General features: G+C 49.2%; 1 protein-coding gene across 1 annotated transcript in view; it reads left to right on the forward strand.

The window, feature by feature from the left end:
- Positions 1 to 21,142, forward strand: part of col7a1l (collagen type VII alpha 1-like) — a 505,550-nt gene that overhangs the window by 65,036 nt on the left and 419,372 nt on the right. Inside the window, exons 5-10 of the mRNA XM_070898381.1 lie at positions 4,967 to 5,137; positions 8,337 to 8,500; positions 11,346 to 11,475; positions 11,816 to 11,932; positions 13,692 to 13,847; positions 17,048 to 17,164. Of these exons, the coding sequence (XP_070754482.1) occupies positions 4,967 to 5,137; positions 8,337 to 8,500; positions 11,346 to 11,475; positions 11,816 to 11,932; positions 13,692 to 13,847; positions 17,048 to 17,164 (855 nt within the window). The remainder of the gene's footprint in view (positions 1 to 4,966; positions 5,138 to 8,336; positions 8,501 to 11,345; positions 11,476 to 11,815; positions 11,933 to 13,691; positions 13,848 to 17,047; positions 17,165 to 21,142) is intronic.

A 21,142-nucleotide genomic window follows, 5' to 3' on the forward strand; every position in this document is an offset into this window, starting at 1 on the left:
GGATTAATGAGAGCCTTGTTTTTAAAATCCTTTTCATCAACAGTTGCGCGGGGTGATCCCAGTCAATGAGTGCGGACGAGATCTGTATGCCAGCAGCAGTTGCGACAGGTGACCCTGCAGCGTGGAACCTTGGATTTTAAGATTGCCTTGTTTAATGATTTGCACTACTCTCTCCGCCTGGCCATTGGAGGCCGGCTTGAACGGTGCCGTCTTGACGTGATTTATGCCGTGGTCAATTATAAAGTCTTGGAATTCTGCGCTGGTGAAGCACGGACCATTGTCACTGACCAATATGTCAGGGATTCTGTGCATTGCAAACATGGTTGCGAGGCTCTCCACAGTGGTGGAGGTTGTGCTCGAGTTTAAAATGGTGCATTCGATCCAATTTGAAAATGCATCTACAACTACGAGGAACATTTTGCCCATGAATGGGCCTGCATAGTCTACATGCACCCGCGACCACGGTTTGGTAGGCCAGGGCCAGAGGCTCAGGGGAGACTCCCTGGGGGCATTGCTGAGTTGGGCACAAATGGTGCACCTTCGGACGCAGAGCTCCAAGTCCGCGTCAATACCAGGCCACCAGACGTGGGATCTGGCTATGGCCTTCATGAGAACGATCTCTGGGTACTCGCGGTGGAGCTCCCGGATAAATGCCTCTCTGCCTCGCAGAGGCATGACTACTCGGCTGCCCCACTTCAGGCAGTCTGCTTGTAGTGATAGCTCATGCATGCACCTGTGAAAGGGTTTTAATTTCTCGGGGCAGGCATTGCGAGCCTCTGCCCAGTCACTGGTTAGGACACATCTTTTTACTAAGGATAACGTGGGGTCGCTGGCCGTCCAGGCTCTGATTTGGCGAGCCGTCATGGGCGAACCTGTGGACTCAAAGGCATTGATTGCCATGACTATCTCACAGTCCTGTTCGTCAGACCCTTCCGTGGTCACCAGGGGTAGCCTGCTGAGCGCGTCGGCACAGTTGTCTCTGCCTGGTCTGTGCCTTATGGTATAGTCGTAGGACGCCAGCATGAGTGCCCACCGTTGAATTCGCGCCGAGGTGTTGCCGATTATTGCCTTGCTCTCGGATAGGAGGGATGTGAGGGGCTTGTGGTCGGTTTCTAATGCGAACTTGGCCCGAAAAGGTATTGGTGCATCTTTTTGACACCGTACACGCACGCGAGCGCCTCCTTCTCTACCATTCCGTACCCGCGCTCCGCCCGCGAAAGTGACCTGGAGGCATAAGCTATGGGTTATAATTTGCCCGCACTGTTGACATGTTGCAAAACGCACCCGACCCCATACGCTGACGCATCGCATGTGAGAACTAGCTTTTTACCTGGGTCAAAGAAAGTCAAAACACTGTTGGAACAAAGAAGGTTGCGTGCCTTATTGAAGGCGCGTTCCTGGGCATCCCCCCAAAACCAGTCGCACCCCTTCCTGAGTAGCACGTGGAGAGGCTCCAGCAGCGTGCTTGAGTTCTGCATAAAGTTCCCAAAGTAATTGAGTAGTCCGAGAAAAGCGCGCAGTTCTGAGACATTCCGGGGCCTGGGTGCCAGGTGAATTCCTTCTATTTTGGACTCTGTTGGGCGGATTCCATCAGCGGCAATCCTTCTGCCCAAAAATTCAACTTCGGGTGCGAGAAACAGGCACTTGGATTTCTTGACTCGTAGGCCTACCTGATCCAACCGCTTTAGTACTTCCTCCAAATTACGGAGATGGGAGTCGGTGTCCCTGCCCGTGATAAGTATGTCGTCTTGAAATACAACCGTCCCTGGGATGGACTTGAGCAGACTCTTCATTTTGCGCTGGAATATGGCAGCTGCCGACCTGATGCCGAATGGGCATTGATTGTACATGAAAAGGCCTCGATGTGTGTTGATGGTGGTGAGTAGCTTGGATTCCTCGGTCAATTCTTGCGTCATATACGCAGATGTGAGGTCTAGTTTTGAGAAAAGTTTACCTCCAGCCAATGTGGCAAATAAGTCCTCCGCTCTGGGCAGCGGGTACTGGTCCTGTAGGGAGACTCTGTTTATAGTAGATTTGTAGTCCCCACAGATTCGTACGGATCCATCAGGCTTCATGACTGGGACGATGGGACATGCCCTGTCGCTAAATTCCATAGGTGATATAATGCCTTCCCGCAGAAGCCTGTCTAGTTCGTGTTCAATCTTTTCCCTCATCACGTAGGGTATAGTTCTGGCCTTGTGATGGACTGGTCTAGCATCCTGTGTGATGTAGATTTTGACTTTGGCCCCTTTGAAAGTGCCCACACTTGGCTGAAAGAAATATTCAAATCATTTTATAACTGTTGAGCAGGAGGTCCATTTCTCTAATGACATGGCATGGACATCATCCCATTTCCAGTTTAGTTTTTCCAGCCAGCTTCTCCCCAGCAGTGCTGGGGGGTCTCCGGGGACAATCCACAAGGGAAGTCGGTTCACTGTCCCTTTGTGTGTGACAGAGAGCATGGCGCTGCCGAGGACTGGTACGATTTCTTTGGTATAGGTCCTTAGTTTGGTGTCGACCCTTGTGAGTTTTGGTCTGTCTCTTTTATGCGGCCACAGTTGTTCAAATTGTTGAGCGCCCATGAGAGATTGACTCGCTCCCGTATCCAACTCCATGTTGACAGATATCCCGTTGAGTAGGACCCTCATCATTATAGGAGGCGTACTGTTGTAGGAGCAGCGACCATTGATCGTGTTGACCCACCGTACACCGGTGTCCCGGGTACTGTCCCCACCATCTTCTGGTCCGCTTTCCGACCCATCCGATTCGTATACCAGCCGAGCTGCCATTTTTTTGCACATGCGGGCCAAATGCCCTGTATATTCACAGTTCCTGCAAACAGCCTGCTGAAATCGACATCCCCTTGACGAGTGCCCACCCCCACACCTCCAGCACAGACCTGTTCCATTGTTCAAAGTGTTCCCAAAGAATGAGCTGCGTCTGGCTGATCTCTCTTGAGCTTCTCGCAGTTTGTAGTTGATTGCTCGCATTGTGGGTTGATGAGGTGTGAACGGCCGTTCCTGTGGCCCTTGATGGCTTCTGTTGCCACTGCTTGCTGTCGAAAGCCTGTTCTCCCGGTTTTGTCTGTGTGTGGGGGTAACAGCTTTTCTAATGCTGTGAACTCCTTGTTCCATTATTTCGTTAGTTGTTGTACCTGCATTGTAAATCAACCTCGTTTCTTCTTCCCCTACCAAGAATGTCTGTGCAACCAGTGCTGCTGCCTCTAAGGTCAGGTTCTTGGTCTCTATGAGCTTTCAGAATATGCCTGCGTGGCCTATTCCTTCAATGAAAAAGTCTTTCAGCATTTCTCTCCTCAATTCATCGGAGAACTCACATAAACTAGCCAACCTCCGAAGTTCCGCCACGAAGTCGGGTATGCTCTGGCCCACACAGCGTCTGTAGTTGTAGAACCTGTGTCTGGCCATGTGTAGGCTGCTCGCTGGCTTCAGGTGGTCTCTTACCAGTGTGCTCAATTCTTCAAATGACTTGCTTGCTGATTTCTCGGGTGCCAACAGATCCTTCATTAAAGCGTATGTTTTCGAGCCACAGCTGGTCAAGAGATGGGCTCTTCTCTTGTCTGCCTTATCGTCGCCTAACCAGTCTTTGGTTACAAAGCTTTGCTGGAGCCTTTCTATAGAGTCCTCCCAATTGTCTCCCGCATTGTACTTTTCATCTGACCCGTTGTTCGCCATTCTGTGGATTCTGTAATCCCGTAACCCGTCGCCACTGTAAAGTCCTGTCCCCTCAGTACAGATTCACACGAGGCATGTAGTGAAGTCAAGGTCACTCTGGACCTGCACCTTTATTTCACAGCTCTGGAATGCTGCACTTGCCTGAGACCTGTCCTTATATACCTGTCTCTTGCAAGTGCACCCCTGGTGGTAAGGTATGCTGGTGGTTACAGGTCATATCTTATTACAGTCATGTGTAGCATGTTAGGATACAGTTATATATAATAATGTAAGATACATGACAGGAGCAGGCTGCTCTTTTTGGCCTGTTGAAAAACCACTGATTCCCCAGTCAATTTGCACCAGTGTAACTCAGTTAGTTACGATTTTTTAGGTCAGTTTTATTTTCAGCCAAAGGGCATGTAACGAGCCACCTACGCCAAATAGGGAAGTTTGGCCAGCTGAGAGTTACTCCAGTTGTGCTTAGGACAGCGGATGTGGTCTCTGCTGAAAAACTTTCCCTTGAGTTAAGGAAATCGGCGCAGCAGCTGGCCGGACACACGAAAAGAATTGAAAAACACATAGCAACAACTTAACTCAGAGAGAGAGAGGGAGAGAGAGAGAGAGAGAGAGCAGTAAGCCCTTCGGGTGGGATTGGAGGTAAGTTGCTGCTACGTGTTTTCAATTCTTTAAATGTGTTGGGAGCTGGCTATATGCATCAGCTCGCATCGTGTCCCTGGTTACCATGGCAGCCCGATCTTTTTGGCACAGATCAAGGCTCCACCCCCAAAACTAAAGGTCGGGTTATGCCACGCCAGAATGAACAAATCCAACGGGGAAACTTCGAATCTTTTTTTTGGCGTACTTAGGCCCCAAAAAATCGGGCGTAACTCTTCAAGTACGCCCAAAAAATGCTTTGGGGAAAATTGAGCCCTATAATCCTCCCAATCCTCGGGCTTGCTACTCTTTATGACTGCATTATAAGCCTCTTCCTTTAATCTAATCATTCTTTAACTTCTCTTGTTAGCCATGGTTGGACCATTTTTCCCGTGGGATTTTTATACCTTTAGGGAATGTATATTCATTGTGAATTATGAATGATTTCTTTAAATGTTTGGCATTGCTTATCTACCATCATACCTTTTAATTTAGTTTCTCAACCTACAAAAGCCACCTCGCCTCTCATACCTACGTAGTTTGCTTTGTTCAGATTTAAGACCTTAGTTTAGAACTTAACTAAATCATTCTCAACGTGAGCATGTTTTCATAATGTATTTCTTATTCCTTCTTTTAAGGAATAAAAAGTTCAGATAAAATCGAACTGAAGAAAATTGCTTCTGATCCTTTCGAAGAACACTATTTATTTGTGGAGGATTTTAATCTACTCAACACCATTTTGCCGAAAATCTCCAGGAGGCTTTGTTTCACAGCGTCCGAGCCTGCGAGGCCCGTGAGGCCAACACCACGTAAGTAATCGTGAATGATGCAGTGGAAACACTTTTCAAAGCAGTGTACAGGGTGGCACTGTGGATTAGCTCTAGGCCAGACCAGGTAAGGATGGCAGATTTCCTTCCCTCAAGGACATTAGTAAAGCAGATTGGCTTTTAACCACAATCCTTTAGTACATAGTCACCATTACTGACACTAGCTTTTTATTCCAGATTTTAATTTAATAGAATTTAAATTCCCCAGCTGCCGTGGTGGGTTTTGAACTCATGTTAGTCAAGTAACATAACCACTCTGCAACCGTGCCCCTAGACTGAAGAGATAAACCTCTCTCTCCTTTCCTTCTGCTAGTTCTAGATGAAAGGAATTTGGGCAGTCTCACTCCAGTTCCGAGTGAGTGTGGGTCTACTTTGCAAAAGCTGTTCCTTTAAGAACTGGCGTTTGGCCTCTCAATGCCTGGCGAGACAGGGACTGGAATTCACCGAGCCATTTCACCTGGGAAATGGCACTCAGTGTCCTAACCAGGCTTGGAACCCCAATTTGCATATTTAAACTCTTTTGGGTAGGTGTTCTGGGAATTCATTGAAAGGCCTGCCTGAAAGTTGATTCAGCAACAACTTGTACTTACATAGTAACATAACCACCATGCAACCTTTAACATAGTAAAGATGTTCCCAAGGTGTTTCACAGGAGTGCTATCAGACAAAATTTGACACCGAGCCACATAAAGAAAGAAAGACTTGGATTTATATAGCGCCTTTCATGACCACCGGACATCTCAAAGCGCTTTACAGCCAATGAAATATTTTTGGAGCGTAGTCACTGTTGTAATGTAGGAAACGCGGCAGCCAATTTGCACACAAGCAAGGTCCCACAAACAGCAATGTGATAATGACCAGCTAATCAGTTTTTTTGTTATGTTGATTGAGGGATAAACATTGACCAAGACACCAGGGATAACTCCGCTGCTCTTCTTCGAAATAGTGCCATGGGATCTTTTACGTCCACTTGAGAGAGCCTCGGTTTAATGTCTCATCTGAAAGACGGCATCGCTGACAGTGTCAGCTTAGATTTTTTTCGTGCTCAAGTCCCTGGAGTGGGGCTTGAACCCACAACCTTCTGACTCAGAGGCAAGAGTGCTACCCACTGAGCCATAGCTGACAGATAATGAGCTATTACACAGCTAGGTAGGTTTTAAGGAGTGACCTAAAGGAAGAGAGAGATAGAGAGGCAGAAAGGTTTAGGGAGGGAAGTCCAGAGCCTATGGCAGGTAATAGCATGGCCGCCAATGATTAAAGTCAGGGATGTACAAGAGGCCAGAATTGGAGGAGTGCAGAGATCTCAGAGGGTTGTAGGGCTGGTGGAGGTTACAGAGATAGGGAGGGGCGAGACCATAGAGGGATTTGAAAACTATGATGAGAATTTTAAATTCGAGGCTTTGCCGGACCAGGAGCCAATGTAGGTCAGTGAGCTCAGGGGTGGTGGGTGAATGGGACTTGGTGTGGGTCAGGATACAGGCAGAAGAATTTTGGATGAGTTCTAAGTTTACGGAAAGAAAGAATTAGGGGGCGGAATTGCCCAGTGCCCCGATTGGGGCGGTAACCTTTCATAAGAAATAGAAGCAGGAATAGGTCATATGGCCCCTTGAACCTGCTCCGCTATTCAATAAGATCATGGCTGATCATCGACCTCAACTCCATTTTTCGCTCGATCTCCATATCCCTTGTTTTCCCTAGACTCCAAAAATCTATTTATCTCAGCCTTGAATATATTCAGAGACTCAGCATCTATAGCCCTCTGGGGCAGAGAGTTCCAAAGATTCACAACCCTCTGAGGTGCTACACGAATGAAAATTGTTGTTATTGTTGAATGTGACTTCATAGTTAAAATTTCGGGGCCAGGACTTTTATTGCCCGGCCCAGAAGTCCCGCCCCCGATGGGGAATTGGGCCGTATGTCCCTCAAAGGAAGCGGAGTCCTGTCTTCGGCGTTCCACCTCCTTTGAGTGGCGCTCCCGGGGCGATAGTGCGGCTCTAAGTCCCACGTTATGTGGGTGCTCCACTTAGCGCTGACGTGCTACAATGCCCTACCCCTTCCATTAAAGGGGAGGGCCGCTGCGTACTCTGCATGGCCCATCAGTCTTCTGCTGGGCCACCAGGACACATGAGACCGGGCCAGCAAACCCGGCACCCAAAACAGAGTGCCGGGCTGCATGATGGTGGCCCGATCCACGCTAGGCAAGCCGGCAGGGCACATCATCATCACCATCATCATTATCATCATCACAGGCAGTCCCTCGTATCGAGGATGACTTGCTTCCACGCCAAAAAAAGTTGAGTTCACAGGTGTTACAACGAAGGACCTAATATTCCAGGTCCCGAACTACATGTTGAAGGGTGGAAGATGCCTGTGCGTGGATTTTTTTAGCGTGTGGTGGCTGTTGCACACCAGCCACCACACGGGCTCGACAGAGCTAGGTCTTGGTCCAGTGGCAAGGATTAACCAAGACGACTGGAGACCTGCTCTGCTGCACGGACCTAGTGCGCACACGTATCGCACAGTGTGGGCTGGGCCCGTGCTGCCCCTGGGCTTATGCCTCTTCTGGGCCTCGAACTCGCGCCTCTCCTGGGCCCCGATCACATCCCTCCACAGTCTCTCGCCGCTCCTTCGCCCCGACCTCGCCGCTCCTGCTGTACCTGCCCACGCTCCAGTCTCCGATCTGGAATTTGATGACGTCCCTTTCGCTGCTCGCCACCTCTTTTATGGCCCCGACCTGCCGCTGATGGTCTCTAGCAGGTCACGGGCAGGGTGCACAAGACGTTCTGCTGTCGAACACCCGGGTATTCGGGCGACAAGCAGGTCCTTCGAAGTCTCTTAACTCTTCATCCTATATTTCACATCCTGTAATCGGCTGCTTTCCTTGGCACGGAATCTCCCAGTTGTCAGCAGCTGAAGAACAATTATGTTTTGCATAGTGTTGGATTGTTGTGGTAATTATTCTTATAAACTGCAATTCTTGCACTAATCAGACATTCATCCAGACCTTCTTAAAGGTGTTAATCTGAGTGCTAGAAGCATTAAGGAAATTTGAAATAAATATCACCTCTCGAGGGAACTCATGAGTAAATAGGACAGAGGCAGAGCAGCGTTATGCTAATGAATGCTCTCGCTGCCATGCGATAGATAAATCTAATCCTTTCTGTCCCTTTTTTTTAACCAGTGGCAGAGAAAATCATCGGCCCACAGGACTTGATGATTAGTGAACTGAATTACAGCTCAATGAGGTTGGCCTGGACCCCAGCTACAGGGGACGTGATGAGCTACAGGGTCATCATCAACCCGTATTCATCCGCCGGACGGCTGGTACCGGGGGCAGAGAGACAGGTGGGTGATGTTGGTTCCCTCCGGCCTCTGCAACTCACTATGGGAGGGGGTGGCCATGGGGGACTGCAGAGAGCGGCCTGAAGACAGCTGGATTCAAGAGGTGGTTCCACACACATGATAGTGAAGGCAACAGGCAGGTGTTTATTTTACCTAAAATCCAACCTCTTTACGGTACAAGTAAAGAGGCTCCATTTGTTTAACTTGCACCTCTGTAAAGTGGTTTGGTAATGTTGTTTTGGGGTAGTGGTACCAGTAGTAGTGGTGCTAGTACCTGTAGTAGTGATAGTGAAAGTGGTGGCAGTAATGGTACTAGTAGTGATGGTAGTGATGGTGGTAATGGTAGTGATACTAGTAATGGTAGTAGAGACACCATCCAGGTGGAACTGGTCCATACAAACTGTTCAGATTCCCAGATCCAATGTCCATTTTGAACTTAGTTAGCTCATCTCAGCTCAGGTGGCAGTAGATGTATGGTGAGTTGTCAGTGTACCCATACGATAGAGGGCAGGGAAATAAATTAGCCAGTGCGCCATGCCCACTCTCACACAATGCCATCCCACTCCCACACAATGCCATCTGACTCTCACACAATGCCATCCCTCTCTCACACAATGCCATCTCTCTCTCACACACAATGCCCCCCCTCTCTCACACAATGCCATCCCACTCTCACACAATGCCATCCCACTCAATGCCATCTCTCTCTCACACAATGCCATCCCACTCAATGCCATCTCTCTCTCACACAATGCCATCTCTCTCTCACACACAATGCCCCCCCTCTCACACACAATGCCCCCCCTCTCTCACACAATGCCATCCCACTCTCACACAATGCCATCCCACTCAATGCCATCTCTCTCTCACACAATGCCATCCCACTCAATGCCATCTCTCTCTCACACAATGCCATCTCTCTCTCACACACAATGCCCCCACTCTCACACAATGCCATCCCACTCAATGCCATCTCTCTCTTACACAATGCCATCCCACTCAATGCCATCTCTCTCTCACACAATGCCATCTCTCTCTCACACACAATGCCCCCCCTCTCACACACAATGCCCCCCCTCTCTCACACAATGCCATCCCACTCTCACACAATGCCATCCCACTCAATGCCATCTCTCTCTCACACAATGCCATCCCACTCAATGCCATCTCTCTCTCACACAATGCCATCTCTCTCTCACACACAATGCCCCCACTCTCACACAATGCCATCCCACTCAATGCCATCTCTCTCTCACACAATGCCATCCCACTCAATGCCATCTCTCTCTCACACAATGCCATCTCTCTCTCACACACAATGCCCCCCCCTCACACACAATGCCCCCCCTCTCTCACACAATGCCATCCCACTCTCACACAATGCCATCCCACTCAATGCCATCTCTCTCTCACACAATGCCATCCCACTCAATGCCATCTCTCTCTCACACACAATGCCCCCACTTTCACACAATGCCATCCCACTCAATGCCATCTCTCTCTCACACAATGCCATCTCTCTCTCACACACAATGCCATCTCTCTCTCACACAATGCCATCCCACACAATGCCATCTCTCTCTCACACAATGCCATCTCTCTCTCACACAATGCCATCCCACACAATGCCATCTCTCTCTCACACAATGCCATCTCTCTCTCACACACAATGCCATCTCTCTCTCACACAATGCCATCCCACACAATGCCATCTCTCTCTCACACAATGCCATCCCACTCAATGCCATCTCTCTCTCACACAATGCCATCTCTCTCTCACACAATGCCATCTCTCTCTCACACAATGCCCCCACTCCCACACCATGCCACCATTGCGCATATCCGTCCTCCGTGCTATCTCACTGTGTTGAAATTAAAACTCACCTCATCATTTTCTCATTCTTTCCCACGATCTCCAGACTCTTCCTCTAATCGGCTGACTTTAAGGGGGGGGGGAAATTGGGTGCTTTTGCACCTGCCGTTAGCGCCCTCGCCAACAACTCCCGCTAAATTCGGCGGAAGTTTAGCGGCGGTGATACGGCATTGCGCGTTGATCTCCTGCGCCCAGAGATCGTGACATCATCGGCGGGCACATCACCCCATTAGCGACCCTGCCCCTAAATTGGGTTTTGTCCCCTGAAGCTGCGCGGGGCGATGACAGCAGCAGCTTCAGGGGACGGGTACCGGGTGGGCGGCTGCCACCGGGGTGAAATTTAAAGGGGAGGTGGCTGGCTGCTCAGAAAAAAAAAAGTACCGTTTTTGTTGGCGCTCCGGTGCTGGTTTGTGGGCGGGGTCAGTGCCGCGATCACTCAGCTCGGCGCTCTGCTCGTGTGCCAGGCTGATCATGGCACCCCCCCTCCCTGGTGGACCAGATAGGTGGATTCTTCTTTGGCAGAATATGCAGTTTGGGCCCTTCCCTTTAATTGAGGGAAGAGCATCTCGTACACATCGCTATGCAGCCCAGTGCGTATCGCTGCTGAGGCGTGCAGGCCGTTACAGCCCCAGGAAGGAAGTGGAGTTTGATTTAATGCTCCACTTCCTCCCGGGGGCGGTAACCTGAATAAGCGAGTGTGGCAGGATCTCCACGCCTGGCGCAAATTGTTCCGCCCCCTGGATGTTACCGCCCCTAATCGGGGCAATACCCAATTTCTAAGCCTAAAAATCCAAGATTGGTGTCACCTAACCTCTTCTTCCTGATTTACCTCGGCTTCTGCCGTACTCCAATTGCCCTTGCTAGTGTGAGCCTTCGCCACTTCGTCTGAAATAATGAACATGAAAGACTTTTAATGAAGGGAATGTTCTATATATAACGTACTCATTGAGCTTCCATCTCTGTTTTCAATGACAGGTTGTTATAGATGGTGATGAGCGCACGATACGTGTGACAAACCTAAAGCCCAGCACTGAGTACTCCTTCACTGTGGTTGCTGTGTATGCTAATCAGATTGGGGACCTTGTGACTGCCAATGGAAAAACAAGTAAGAAAAGATGTGTCAAATGGTGAAAGGGTAGAGAGAGATATTTCCACTGGCGGTGGAATCCGGTACAAGAGGATGTCATCTTACAATTAGAGCCAGGCCATTCAAGAGTGAAGTTAGGAAGCACTGTAGAGTAACTATAGATAATGATATAAAATGTGCAGAGTAACTGTAGACAATAGCGCAATATATGTAGAGTAACTGTAGACAATATAGTAATATGTACAGAGTCGCTGTAGACAATAGAGTAATATGTGCAGAATAACTGTAGACAGTGGAATTACAGTCGCTAGGCAGTTACATGCTGATGCACTATTCTTTTCTTTTCGGTATGTTGCAGATGCCCTGCCTCGTGTGACTAACTTCCGAGTGATAGAACAAGGGTTGTTCAGTCTGAAGGTGGCCTGGACTCTTCCTCGAGGGCACCTGGTGGGTTACAAGATCTACATACCAAGATGTAAGATTTAGGAGATAAGAATGTATCTTAACTCTGAGGGCAAGGGCCAGGTTCTGCAAAAATAATAGAAAAATAAGATCAAGTTAGCCTTTTAGCTGCAATTTGGAAAAGGAGTCGAGATGGTGGCATTCTATTTAACAATGGAGGCACCATCAGAATCCCTTGTTAAAAAACAAACACTAATAACAAATACTCTTTCCTTCAGTTCTGCCAATCTAACTTACTAAGCAGGCTCAATAACTTGTTCGGGCCAATAGCACTGACCAGTGCCATCGCCATCCGTTGTTTAAATAAGAACTTTGAAAAATGATTAGAAGTGGATGAAGCAAAAGAAAAGGTCACTGAAGGCGACTGATGTTAATTCTTTGTCACTGTTTTATAACAAACGATCTGGATGGCAAGCCTAGATTTTCTCAGGGCGTTGTGGCTTGAGAGAGATTGGAGACGTGCCCAGCTCAGCAATCTGCCAGGAACAGCCACCTTTGAAAATGTCACTGCCGCACGGCTCCATTGGCTGCCCAGTAAAGCTACGATTCAGTTGATGTTTCTGCAGTGCCCTATCCAGTGTGTGAACCTAAATAGTGAGTATCAGTAAGCAACTTGATGGTGGGGACCATCATAGCTGAGCCTCATCCCTGTGCTCACACACACGCGCACACACACTGTACCCCATCCAACTCCCCACCCCCTCACACACACAGTACCCCATTCAATTCCCCACCCTCTCACACACTGTACCCCATCCAACTCCCCACCCCCTCACACACACTGTACCCCGTCCAACTCCCCACCCTCACACACACTGTACCCCATCCAACTCCCCACCCCCTCACACACACTGTACCCCATCCAACTCCCCACCCCCTCACACACACTGTACCCCATTCAATTCCCCACCCTCTCACACACTGTACCCCATCCAACTCCCCACCCCCTCACACACACTGTACCCCATCCAACTCCCCACCCTCACACACACTGTACCCCATCCAACTCCCCACCCCCTCACACACACTGTACCCCATCCAACTCCCCACCCTCTCACACACACTGTTTGACTATCCACCTCCTTAGTCCAGCAACACTGAAGCTAACTGTAATATCCCCATCAATGAACATAAGAACATAAGAAATAGGAGCAGGAGTTGGCCATTTGGCCCCACGAGCCTGCTCTGCCATTCAGCAAGATCAAGGCTCCACCTCCCCGCACTATCCCCAAAAATCTATCTATCTCAGTCATGAATATACTAATCGACTGAGCATCCACAGCTCTCTGGGGTAGAGAATTCCGAAGATTCTCAATCCTTTGAGTGAAGAAATTTCTTCTCATCCCAGTCCTAAATGGCTGACTCCCTTATTCTGAGACTGTGACCCTGTGTTCTAGATTCCCCAGCCAGGGGAAACATCCTCCCAGCATCTACCCTGTCAAATCCCTTAAGAATTGTATACGTTTCCCCCAATTGAAAGCAGCACAGACCGAGATTAAACTCGGGGGTCTACCTTATATGGTTGGGTGAGCACTACATCAGCTAGTGCAATTACCAACTGTGCATTGGGAGAGCCAGGGGTCATCTAGATTTTCACAGTATTCTCAATAAAGTGTCAAACCATTTAGTGGTAAACACGTCTGTTCTGTTAACGAAATGGCTTTCTAGTCCCTTCACTAGGACGACAGTGACCCTTGAAGGGAGGCGCGACGTGAGGTGAAAATGGGACTCTCGCAGCAGCTTCCCTGCATTAAAACCACTTTGTTCTTCAGCCAACAGACCTGGACTGGCCTATGAACAGAATGTCAAAGGAGATGTCTCGTATCACCTGATAGACAATCTGCAGGAGGACAAGGATTACACCATCAGCATCTACGCCGTGTATCCCGAGGGGCCCAGTGATCCCGTGTCCACCACCAATAGGACACGTAAAGCGAATTATAAATATTTACCGCCTATCAGAGCACCGATATGTGAATGTCTTGCCTCCTGTACTGAGTGCAGCACTGCTGTAATTAAACTTGTAACAGTCCAAAGTTAGATGCTAATTCAAATGCTAATTCCGTTTTTTCACACTTAGATGGGGCTAGTTTTTCCACGCATTTAATCTTTGAAGTGACTATTTGTACTAACACTTTTCTCTTCCTTCTGCGCCTGCGTCCTCCGGACCATGTCCCCGACGCCTCCTGTCCGAAACCGGAACTGGAAATGAGGGCCCGAACCGGATATGGGACCTCGCAATTGACCACGTTTTCCGAGCAAGCCGCTGAGCCTCCGACCGAGCCTGGAAGAGATGGATGGCGGGGAGAGAGGAGAGGGGCGGCGGGGAGAGAGAGGCACAAGGGGGGGGGGAGAGAGAGAGGCACAAGGTGGAGGGGGGGGGGGAGAGAGAGACACCTGCAGGGGGGAGAGAGAGGGGAGATAGGGAACTCGGGGAAGACGGATCACGTTTCTTGGAAAGCTCGGTGCATCAGGGACATGGTTAGAGTGAATGAAATCTAGAAGTCATGATACTGTCACTATTCACTTCATACCCAATGAACCTGTTAACAATCCGTGACCCACACAATGCCCCATCTATGGCGGCCGGGGGGGGGGGGGAGGCGGGAGGGGCGACAATAAGGTCATGCACTTGTGCTAGCGTAAGGGACTTCAGCTGGGGGAGGCAGAACTTGTGCTGGGTTGTTCAAGATCTGTCCTCTCTGGCTTTTGAAGTCAGAATGGATCGAATTACAATTTGCAAAGTCAGTCAGAACTTGGGCTGGGCGGTTCCAGTTACACATTCCAGAGAAACTTCAGGGTGTGGCTTATCCTCCAAGGGAACTAACCAGCAATACGTCATGTGATAATGGAGAGCCAATCAGAGACACGGTGGCCATTTTATTAGTACAAATAACCGCGTCCTTTAATCTTCTACCAATCTAAAGTATTAAGGGCTTCCAGGTCAGATATTTGCACTTGGATTCTCAAATCTCTACCCCACAACTCAAATTAGTTCTTTAGGGGTTGTAACAAGAGCATCTTATTTAACATCCTGAACTCTCCCAAACTCTCAAAAATAAGTGTTAAAAATGAAAGATTTGCGTTACAGTGCCTTTCCTGACCTCAGGATGTCACTGTTGTAATGTTAGAAACACGGCAGCCAATCTTGTGCACAGCAAGCTCCCACAAACAGCGCTACGATAAAGACCAGGTCATCTGTTTTAGTACTGTTGATTGAGGGATAAATATTGGCCAGGACACCGGGGGTAACTCCCCTGCTCTTCTTAAAAATAGTGCCGTGGGATCTTTTACATTCACCTAAGAGAGCAGACATCTCATCCAAAAGACAGCACCTCCAACAGTGCAGCACGTTCTCAGTACTGCAATGGCATGCCAACCTAGACTTTTGTACTCAGTTCTCTAGATGTAGGACATGAACCCACAAGCTTCTGAGTCAGAGGCAAGACTGCTACCCACTGAGCTAAGGCTGATCAGTGATGCCACCCTATCTATTGACATTAATCCCAGCTGGCCAGCTCCAGCATCACCTGGTGTATTCTGTTAAATATTGGATCATTTCTGTCTACAATTCTCGCATAAACTTCATTGGCTCCAGAGATCTTCCTTTCCCCTACCCTAACTGGAATACCTGCAATTAAAATATGAAATATAATATCATACAAACACCTTCATTCATTCATTACTAGTGCCACAGAGCCCAGTTTCAATCCCAGGGGCTAGAAATTACGTAGCACCCCGTTTGGGGCGATAACTTCTGTGGAAGTGCAAAGGTATTGGCAGGTGCTGCCCAATTACAGTGGACCCGAACTTATGGTTTAGCGCTCCAGGAAGGAAGTGGAGCGCTAAATCAAGCGCTACCCCTTCCCTTGGAGCTCTAAGCGAGGCAAGAGGGGCGGTCGCGGCAGAGCGCTGAGCAATGTCCCATGCAGTGCTGCCAGAATCACAGGTTCCTTGCCTCCCTTGCGATCCACGACGAGCAGCCCCAAGCACTCTAACAGAGCGCAGGGCTGATCAATTGCGACACTGGAAACATTCAAAAACGAGCAGCGGGTGACATTTTTTGGGGGGCCTACCTGATTACCACTGCCTTTAATTAGCGCTCCCCAAGTGTCCGGCCGACCTCACAACGCCTCCTGCAGCTGCCGCTGTTGACACCCGGCGATGGTGCGGGGGGCGTAAACGAATTTAGGATCCGGGGCGGTAACGCCTGGTGAGGGGGGGGGGTGGGGCTGTGCACTGGATGACGTCACGATCTTCGGGGTGCAGGAGATGCAGGCATTAAGGTCACCACCAGCGCTAACCTGCAAGGGAAGTTTGCGGGCGTCGGTACTTTCGCCGCGCCCAGTTAGCATCCCGTTATCGCCCCCCGGAAGCACTAGCGGGAGGCCCAAAGGAGGCCAATTTCTCTCCCTAAGTCTCTACTGCTAAAGCTGCTGGATTACCGGAACCCTTCATGAGGCTCTCAAGTGCTCGAAGGACCTGTTACTTTAACCTGAATGAAAAGAAGGAAACCTGCACTGATATAGCCCCTTTCACGATCTCAGGAAGACCCACGGCTCCTGACAGCTAATTAAGTACTTTTGAAGTCATTCTTGTAATGTAGGAAACGCAGCAGCCATTTTACACACTGCAAACCCCCCACAAACAGCAATGTGATAATGACCAGATAATCTGTTTTAGTGATATTGCTTGAGGGATAAATATTGGCCATGACATAAGGGAGAACTCCCCTGCTCTTCTATTGGATTCTATGCAATCATTTACATCCACTTGATAGGGTAGCCAGGGCCTCGGGTTAACATCTCATCCAAAAGACAGCACCTCCGACAGTGCAGCACTGAAGTCACTAGAGTGGGACTTGAACCCACAACCTTCTGACTCAGAACCACGGTTGACATTGTTTGCAAGAACCCAAATGCCCGATGCCCCACACGAACCAACTCTTCAGTAATGAATAAGTTTTGTAGAATTCATTTTCCGCAACAGGCTTTGTGCTCGGTGATTGGGAGTAAATGGAGCACAGTTACCGTGATGAGGAAGGATTATTTACAGAATGTTGTTTGCGTATTTGTATTAAGGTAGCAGTTTGGTTCGAATAAAAAATGCTTTTTTATTTTCTTAACAGTGAAACTCATTGCGGTGCAGGAAATAGTCTTGGAGAATGCAACCACAGATACCATACAGGCAAAGTGGCTTCCAGTTAAAGGCGCAACTGGCTACAGACTTACATGGGGATCTTCCGGTACTGTTCCTTTAAATGTGTATTCTAGGTCATAAGTATTATAGTATTATATTCTAGGTTGGCGAGTGTACTGTCCAGTGTGCAACTGAACCATACAGGCCCTAATAGCCCAGGTTTAGTCATTGTTGAACTGGCAGTTAGCTGATTTGAGCTGGGATTACACATTTTGTGTTAAGCTGCTCCACTGTCTCTATAAAAATATATAATTTGTACAAATATTGCTTGGCATGTAATTTAAAAACAACAACAACAACTTGCATTTATGTAGCACATTTAACATGGTGAAATATCCCAAGGCACTTCACAGGAGTGTTATGAGGCAAAGAATTTGACACCGAGCCACAGAGGAGAAATTAGGGCAGGTGACCAAAAGTTTGGTCAAAGAGGTATGTTTTAAGAAGCGACTTGAAGGAGGAGAGAGAGGTAGAGAGGCGGAGAGGTTCAGGCAGTGAGTTCCAGAGCTTGGGGCCTAGGCAACTGAAGGCACGGCTGCAATGTCCTTGCTCAGTGGCACAAAACCCACACGAGGCACATTCTATGGACAAGGTCACTCTATGACCTGAACCTTTATTCACAGGACCAAGAAGTGATGACCCTGTGTGGGACCTCCCTTTATATACCTGGATGACCAGGTAAGGAGTGTCTCCCACAACACCCTGTGGTCAAGGTGTGGATTGCTTAAGTATACACAGTTTTGCAGTGGTGTTACATAGAGGTTACATACATGACATTACCTCCCCCCCAAAGTCTTATTGGGATCATAGATTAAATCTTTCAGGTGGTCTACGCTCCCTCGTGGAGCGCCGCAGTTGGGGCTCTGGTTGTTGAGCCTTGGCGTGAGTGTCTGTCACCTGTGGTGATTCCGGGCTGTCCGGGCTGACCGCCAGGACTGTGCATGCTGCTGAATGTTCTTGTTGCTTGTTCACTGGCGGCGGTGTGAATACCATCTCATGATCTTCCTCAGGTTCCTCAGTGTCTATGCTGAACCTTTTTTTTACTTGGGCCAGATGCTTATGGCATATCTGCCCATTGTTAAGTTTAACCACCATGAATGACCCTGTTCCCCTCTTTGTCTATTGCAGTACCCTCAAGCCATTTGGGCCCCACGGCGTGATTGAGGACAAATACAGGGTCATTTATTTCTATACATCTCCCCCTTGAATTTCGGTCATGGTACTCGTTTTGGGACAGGTGCTTGCCCTCAACTATGTCGGTCAGGACTGGGTGAATGAGGGACAACCGAGTTTTGAGTGTTCATTTCATTAGTAGCTCAGCGGGGGGACCCCCCGTGAGCGAGTGCGGTCGGGATCTATAGGCCAGCAGGAGGCGCGATAGGCAGCATTGAAGGGAGGGTCCTTGAATCCTGAGCATGCCTTGTTTAATGATTTGGATCGCACGTTCCGCCTGGCCATTGGAGGCCGGCTTGAACGGTGCTGTCCTGACATGGTTGATGCCATTGCCTGACATGAACTCCTGGAATTTGTAGCTCGTGAAACATGGGCCATTATCGCTAACAAGGATGTCCAGCAAGCCGTGGGTTGCAAAGACCGCACGTAGACTCTCCACAGTGGTGCATGTCATGCATGAATTCAATATGATGCACTCGATCCATTTCGAGTACGCATCTACCACAATGAGAAACATTTTTCCCATGAATGGGCCTGCGTAGTCTACATGAATACGTGACCATGGCCTGATGGGCCAGGGCCACGGGCTAAGCGGGGCCTCGCTGGGGGCATTACCCAGCTGGGCACACGTCGTGCACCTGCGAACACAGTGTTCCAGGTCTGAATCAATTCCCGGCCACCAAACGTGTGACCGGGCAATGGCCTTCATCAGAACAATGCCTGGATGCACGCTGTGGAGTTCCCTGATGAATGCCTCCCTGCCCCTCTGGAGCATGGCTACCCGGCTGTCCCATAGTAGGCAGTCAGCTTGGATGGCGAGCTCATCTATCCGCCTGTGAAACGGTCTGACCTCCTCAGGGCATGCTCCGAGTGCGGGTGCCCAATCCCCAGTCAGGACACATTTCTTAATCAGAGATAAGAAGGGATCTCTGTTTATACAGATTTTGATCTGGCGGGCTGTGATGGGGGAACCTGCGCTGTCAAAGGCATCAACAGCCATGACCATCTCAGCGCTTTGTTCCGCTGCCCCCTCGGTGGTGGCCAGTGGAAGCCTGCTGAGCGCGTCAGTGCAATTTTTGGTGCCAGGCCGGTGCCGGATGGAGTAGTCATAAGCAGCCAGCGTGAGAGCCCATTGCTGTATGCGAGCTTACGCGTTGGCATTGACAGCCTTGTTGTCTGACAATACGGATGTTAACGGCTTGTGGTCCGTTTCTAATTCGAACCTCCTGCCAAAAAGGTACTGTTGCATTTTTTTTACACCATAGACACATGCGAGTGCCTCCTTCTCAACCATCCTATATCCCCGTTCTGCTTGAGAGAGCGACCTGAAAGCATAAGCCACAGGTTGTAGTTGGCCCTCAGCATTACTCTGCTGAACACGCACCCAACCCCATAGGACGATGCATCACATGTCAGAACCAATTTCTTACAAGGGTCGTACAGGGTCAATAACTTATTTGAACAAAGTAGGTTCCGCGCCCGATTGAAAGCCCGTTCTTGACAGTCCCCACAAAACCAATCACAACCCTTATGCAGGAGCACGTGAAGCGGCTCCAACAATGTGCTTAAGTTCGGCAGAAAGTTCCCGAAATAGTTCAAGTGTCCCAGAAATGAACGCAACTCCGATGTGTTGCCGGGCTTGGGCGCTCGTCGAATCGCCTCTGTTTTGGATTTGGTGGGCCGAATCCCATCTGCAGCAACCCTCCTGCCCAGGAATTCAATCTCATGAGCCAAAAACACACATTTAGACTTCTTGAGTCGCTGGCCTACCCGGTCCAGTCGGCGTAGCACCTCCTCCAGGTTGTGGAGGTGTTCCTCGGTGTCACGACCCGTGATGAGGATGTCGTCCTGAAATACGATTGTTCTCGGAATGGATTTGAGCAGGCTTTCCATGTTTCTTTGAAAAATCGCGGCCGCTGATCGGATACCAAACGGGCACCTGTTGTAAACGAACAGTCGCTTGTGCGTAGTGATGGTGGTCAGTAGTTTAAATTCGTCGGCCAGTTCTTGGGTCATGTAGGCTGAAATGAGATCCAACGTTGTAAACAGCTTGCCGCCTGCCAGAGTGGCAAACAGATCCTCTGCTCTCGGGAGCGGGTATTGGTCTTGTAGGGACACCTGATTGATAGTGGCCTTGTACTCGCCACAGATCCTGACAGAACCATCCACTTTTAGGACGGGAACGATAGGGCTCGCCCAGTCGCTGAATTCAATGGGCGAGATGATGCCCTCTCTCAGCAAACGGTCCAATTCGCTCTCATATATGCCACCGCTCTGGCTTTGTGGTGCACTGGTCTGGCGTCCAGGGTGATGTGTATCACTACTTTGGTACCTTTGAATATCCCAACGCCAGGTTGGAATAGTTACTCAAATTGTTGTAGGACTTGTGAGCACGAGCTTCGCTCCACAGATGACATTGCATGCACATCCCCCCATTTCCAGTTCACCTCAGCTAACCAGCTCCTCACCAACAGTGCGGGACCATTGCCCGGGACAATCCAGCGTGGCAGCCGGTTCACTGATCCATTGTATGTGACCGCTAACATCGCACTGCCTAATACTGGAATGATTTCTTTGGTATACATCCGTAGCTGTGTCTCAATGCATTCTAGTTTGGGTCTACTGGCTTTGAGTGGCCATAGCTTTTCGAATTGTTGAACGCTCATGAGTGACTGGCTGGCCCCCATGTCCAGCTCCATGCATACAGGGATGCTGTTTAATAAAACCTTCCTCATCATTGGTGGCGTTTTGGTATATGAGCTGTGAATGTTTGCCACATGAACCCGCTGAACATCAGCGTCCATTAATTTGCCCCAAGAGTCATCCTGCCTCACAGATCCCTCTTCTGGTC

This window comes from Pristiophorus japonicus, chromosome 13 (genome assembly GCF_044704955.1).
Source record: "Pristiophorus japonicus isolate sPriJap1 chromosome 13, sPriJap1.hap1, whole genome shotgun sequence".
Classification (NCBI taxonomy): domain Eukaryota; kingdom Metazoa; phylum Chordata; class Chondrichthyes; family Pristiophoridae; genus Pristiophorus; species Pristiophorus japonicus.